Genomic DNA, 6029 nt, shown 5'->3' on the forward strand with positions numbered 1-6029 from the left:
TCTCCGCCGCGATCGCGTTCATTAACCGACAATGGACAGTGTCTACCTCGTGTCCTCGGTGCTCGTTACAAATACAATCGATTGACCGACTCTCTCTCTGCTCTTTTCTCGCGCTTCCAATGATTCGCGCACATATTTCCCTCGTCGAGGCTCCGAGGCACACTTGGTGCGGTGGGTGTGCACGCGTAAATATAGGTAGTAAGTACGCTGAGCAGGTACTGGAGCAAGTAATACATGCCGGCGGATGCGCCACATCTTCGGTTTTGTCGCGTTTGGTACTATATGTAAATGTATTTGTATGTTCGTGTTACTGTAGTAGCGTTACCTCGTGTTCTCTGTCTCTCTCAAATACCGCATTACGTCGTTGTGTGTTCTCTTCGTTCGTATGTAACTTCGTTCTTATGTACGTGTTCTATGGGTACGCGCGCGCGCGCGCGTGTGTGTGTGTGTGTGTGTGTGTGTGTGTGTGTGTGTGTGTGTGTGCTTCGTGAGGATGCCCGCGTACGTTGTGTTCCGTATTCCTAACATTTCGTTACTTCATTCGCGCTCTATCGGGGGATAACGAGCATTCGCCGAGAGCGGCAGCAGGACAGTCCTCTTGGCCGATTTATTTGTGGTTGAAAGAGAACGGGGATGGACCCGTCACCGCGCTTCGATGAAAATGCACGTTCTGCCATTTGTTGTCCCTCTTGTGCCATACGCGGCTTTCCTCACTTTGCTGGGTATGCGCTACGCCTTGTCTGAGGATCAAAACGAAAGAGATGTATATACGATAGTACGAAACTTGAACTGAACTACTTTACGAGACGCGGACGGAAAATCGTTTTGGAAAGTTGCAATATTAGATTTCTCCAGATACAGAGAAAGTTATAAAATAACACATGCGCGACAATGGAATCTTGCAATTATTGAGAACCGGATGGTGAAGAATAATTTGGTCTCCTCGAATATCAAATAAAAACTTAAAAGCTATTATTTATAATGAATTTGAATAAATTGCGATTTTTTTGCATTTCCGATCGCATCATCTAATTTTCAGATCACGCTTGACTGCCTTTCCGTTGTTATATGTACTCACTTGTCCATGTATTGCGTCAGCCTGACATACGCGATGCAAGCAGCATCCTCGCCCAGCAAATGAACATGGGGGTTCAGGATTGTCGTATTGACCGCCTTACAGTTCTTCCCCAAGACTGCTTAGGATATTGTAAGGAAACAAAATAAAAAGTTACTCGAATACTGTGATTTATATTAACATGCGATATAAAAACTGTATACAAGTCAAAATATTGCAGAGAAACAAACAAATGAGAGAGGGATAAAGAAAAGAAACAAGGAGAAAGAGATCAACTATTACTGTCCGTGATGGGGTACTGCGGAACACGAAGAAAAATAGGGAGCCGGACAAATAAAAATTGTATATTTCGAAGAAAATTCTACGTTACGTAAAACCAAACAAACTTTGCGCTACATGGAAACTTTTTAAAATAGCTCATGCAAAGTCTTTTGATTTATTCATTACGATAGAAATTTAATTCTATTCATTTTCATAAAATCTGAATTTCCAAAAGCCGCAAAATATAAGAGAATATTTATAAACATCCAGGAAATTCATTTCACAGAAATAACTCTAATTTTCTCGTTATTAATTTTCGGTGCAACCGCTTTAGTATGCGCAATTTTTTTATTATATGATATTTTAATACAAATACACATTAAATATTTTAAAAGAATAAAATCTCTTCTATTGTAGAATTCATTTTTTAGATGTCAAAGTTGTAAAACAGAATGACAAAATTACAAAAGGTGCATAACCGTGTTTCACTAATTTAAAATTTATTGATGCTACAATGTTTATATTTTATTTTATCGAATATATTATATCTACAAATTGTGTCCATATAAAAAATTACTGTCTATAAAAAAAAAAATAAAATTTTACAATGATGATGCCAATGAGTCATAATTACCATTATCAAAGTAAAATTTGTGAAAATCCATTCCCTCGACTAAATTACCTAGAGCCTCCGGCTCGAATGCGGTCAGATGTGGATCACAGATTTTCCTAAAAGCACAAAAAGGGATTAATGTATCCTTTTCATTGTAATAATTTTATAATGATACTTTTATCTTTATTATATCGGTTTTTAATAGTACATTGTTCGAAATGAAATGAAAAATTTCTCTGTTAAAGGTAAAACGATTCCAAATTAACCGAAAGATACATACTACATATATGCATACATGTGTATATATTATATTTTTCACTTTCAGTTAATTTAAAATCATTTTTCCTTCAGCAGAAAGAGTTTTTGTTTCATTGAAAAAAAATCTAAAGTAACATTTAAAAACAGCAGCCGAGGCTTTTTATTCAATATATGGTGTTTTTCTTTTGTATCAGCCTTATACAGTATTATCGGGAGCATCAGCTATTTCTACCAGATTAATCGCCAATCGTCCAAATTCAATTTTAAGTGATACATGTTGATGAAATGTAAATATATAGTAATAGTGGCTTAGCAAATATAAAATGTAAAACAAAAATATTGATAAAATATTGATATCCATGTAAAAAGCTTCATCGAATAATGTATTCTTTAACAAAAACTTTATACATGATATCTCGAATCTTTCTATTTTCAATATTTAAAAAATCAGAGTATCCTTTAAATAATCTGAAATAGATTTTTTTCTCGTTTTGACGTTAGGAAAAATCTATATAAGCATCGTAAACTTATCAGTACTTGAGCAATTATCGTTACAAACGTACAGGATGGTCCTTTGAGAGTCCCTCTTTAACAAACAATTATATCGTTACTTACGTGTATGCCTCGAAATCTCCGGTGTTGATGCTCTCGATCAATTGCTCAGTCATCTTGATGATTTCCTGTCGGCGTGCTGGAACCGTCAATAGATCAATGAATCAATCGGTCCGTGCCGAGGCGTTCAGCACGCCCATTGGGCTTACCGACATATTATACGGCACAAACACAGTCGCATGCACTTTATTTTTTCGTCAACTTTTCTAAAGCCCTACACCATTGCGGCCTCTGGTTGTGCACAAGAACAATAAGCCATACTCGCGCAATTAATTTCTGTATCGAGCGCAGTCGCGAATTGGATTCGTGGATCGGATTCTTATCAAAGAACTAAATATAGTCTAATCGAGACGACTTTAATTGAAGCAGTAAAATTTGAAAAAAATGAGCGCTCACAATTTTATATTTCATAATTTTGATATAAAAAATTGTAAAAATTTCTAACAGTTAAAACTGTTATACAATTAAATACTAATAATTTCATAAATATATCGAAAAGAAACTCACCGGGAAATTATCTATTATTAATTAATCGATTATAATAAATTGATATATTAAAGTGAAGAAGAAAATGTACAGATAACAAGAAATAATATTATTTACTTCAATGCGCGCATTTAACATAATGCATGTATTAAAATAAAAATACAAGATTCTCGGCTGATAGAAGTGACCCTTTTCCACTTGGCTAACATCAGGGCTCTTTCACGCTCTCAATGATTCGTGATTACGAAATCACAAGCGCACAATGCACGATCGCGTCTAATTCAGTGATCGTTTCGTGTCGACTGAGTGGTGAGATCCGAGAGAGTAACTCGAATTGCCAAATTGGCGATTGAGCAGCGCAGCGCGTGTCTCGCGTTTCTGTCATTCTCTTCAACGGCCTTTCTCCTCAGGCTCATTCAGGCTGTCGCTTCATTCACTCAACAAGTACATCCATCCACATGTTCATCGATGCACACTTCACCTGCGAACCTCCTGACTTTTCGATCGTATTCGTGCTCTCCTCGTCGGTATGTTTCATGCGTAACACGTGCACGCATCAACTCGACGGTGCGTCTAAATTGTTTCAATCTCGTTAGGAATGAACGGCCATTCGTTGGATTAATGATTACGAAAAAAAAAAGAAAAAAAATATCACCGAGCACTTCCTTTGTATTTATTGTAAATTATCTTATAAAATTTTCTTATAAAAAAATTATCCTATGATACCATGATCATTCCTTAGATGCCTCAATAATTGAAGCAAAGTTCCACGAAGAGACTTGGAAAGTATTCGGAGGTCGTATACGAGATGTAGTATACGCTATTATTTCGCGTTTTTAATTATCGGGAATTGTATTTTATATAATATATATTTGTTAGAGATCAATCAATTTTGCGTTGATTTTCAGTTTTTCTCGAGAGATAAATTCAAGACCTCACATTGGAACGAATCAGTTCTTAGACGTCTTATTATTATTAAATCACGCGAAATAAACGCAATTGTCGTCAGAGTAACGATACGAGAGATATCACGGTGAAAAATAATAATGAAAACAGATTGGAAAATTTTACTTAGGCAATGAATTGTTGTACTACGATTTGTAGAATACCACTACCACCATCACACAACCGCCAAGTCTTACTACGTTACTATGTCTGCTACTGTCCTAACTAATTAATTAAACTTTACCGCACCTCGGTATTCTATTACGAAGTCCACCATTCCCCGGTCTCTGATCGATCTATCTTTAGACATTTATCGTCGTATTAAACGTAACACACTCCTCTTCCGTAGCTCTATATATTTTACTATTACGTGGCAGCAATTACGTAGATTACATGAGAGTAACGCAAACTTTACTCATTTGATACTCAGTAGGCACTTTGCATCATAAAACATAGTTGTGGTATCCTAGAATTCGCTCGGCAGAAATGTTTTAAATAAACGGAATTTTTTTCAATATTATTCTCGACACAATACACGAGATCTAAAAAAGATCGATCGGGATTTTAAGAACAAGTTTTCTTCGTAATAAAATTCCGAGAAATAATATTTCTCGCAAGAGTGATTGTATTGCGTTATTATTTAATAAATTATATTATCACTTGATAATCTTTCGTATAGATCATATAGAAAATATAATTTATATATATTATATTATACGAATTATTATGACATGCGGCCATATTTCGTATTGATATTGTAAACCGTGCGATATCAGTCAGTAAGGCTTCTGGAGAGAGAAAATACATTGCGTTAAAGACGAATTAAAGCACTTTATAAGAATTCATTCAAGTAATAAGTAATTCCTGTAATTAGTTATACTAAAAAGATATATATTAAAACTCTTAAACTAATTAAAATTGAAGTCCAATTCAATCTTAGCTCCCTTTTTTTGGCAACATGCTTTCTCTCATAAACTCCTAAACAATAAAACTAACAAGTCGAAGAGAGTACGAGTACTGCCTCGATTCGTTCCGACTTGATTTTCCTTGGTCGATTCATCGCTTACATACGACGTAATTTCGCACTTTACCTGAGCACTGGGAGTTGGTTGAAAGCTGGCTGCAGGTCTTGATAGGACACACGATTCTTATGTCTACAAGCAATATATATATCCCTTTCGTATTAAAAAATGGGCAAGACGGATATTTTCAAGACAATACTCAAGCTGCTATACAAACACGAAGAGGATTAAGCTTCGTTCATATTAAACTGCTTCATATTTTTAAGTATCCGTTTCTGCGAGTAACGTACAGAGAATCTCTATATATACATACGTTAACTCTCTATATATACATATATACATGTATAACTAAACTTATTAACGTAATTTATCAATGTAATATAATATGTACGTGTACGTAATATGTACGTAAACTCATTTCATATACAAGAGAAATTTATTCCTGTCCGTTTATTGAAGATTATAATAATGAAAATGATAATTAGCATGCATAACAGCATGTAAGCACGAAATGTTCACGGAAGTCTAGCATAATAACATCTCTCAATTTTTAACTCTATCGAAATGTAAAAGCTATTAGCTTAATCCTCACGTGCAGTATCGTCTAAAAGGATTAACCGTCTCCCCCGAGAGTTCTCATCATTATCCATTTTCTTATCTTCCTCTTGGTTTCCGTCGTCCAATCGAGTTTGCTATATTATGTTAGATTTTGAATATTATCGCTGGTCGATGTTGGCAGCACTATATATATATATAT

General features: G+C 35.2%; 1 protein-coding gene across 14 annotated transcripts in view; it reads right to left on the reverse strand.

The window, feature by feature from the left end:
* Positions 1 to 465: 465 nt before the first annotated feature.
* The window catches only part of LOC108751406 (calcium/calmodulin-dependent protein kinase type II alpha chain), a 106085-nt gene continuing 100521 nt past the window's right edge, over positions 466 to 6029 (reverse strand). For 8 of the 14 annotated variants that reach the window (XM_018491581.1, XM_018491571.1, XM_018491580.1 and 5 more), the window contains 4 exons: positions 2823 to 2898; positions 1971 to 2065; positions 1079 to 1196; positions 466 to 740 (listed from right to left, as the gene is read on the reverse strand). In XM_018491581.1, coding sequence (XP_018347083.1) covers positions 608 to 740; positions 1079 to 1196; positions 1971 to 2065; positions 2823 to 2898 — 422 coding nt within the window. In that variant the 3' untranslated portion in view covers positions 466 to 607. Of the gene's footprint in view, positions 741 to 1078; positions 1197 to 1970; positions 2066 to 2822; positions 2899 to 5341; positions 5405 to 6029 lie in introns of all 14 variants that reach the window. The other 6 variants (XM_018491570.1, XM_018491585.1, XM_018491583.1 and 3 more) reach the window with 3 other exon arrangements.

The sequence above is a fragment of the Trachymyrmex septentrionalis genome, unplaced genomic scaffold (assembly GCF_001594115.1).
Source record: "Trachymyrmex septentrionalis isolate Tsep2-gDNA-1 unplaced genomic scaffold, Tsep1.0 scaffold44, whole genome shotgun sequence".
In the NCBI taxonomy this organism is placed as follows: Eukaryota; Metazoa; Arthropoda; class Insecta; order Hymenoptera; family Formicidae; genus Trachymyrmex; species Trachymyrmex septentrionalis.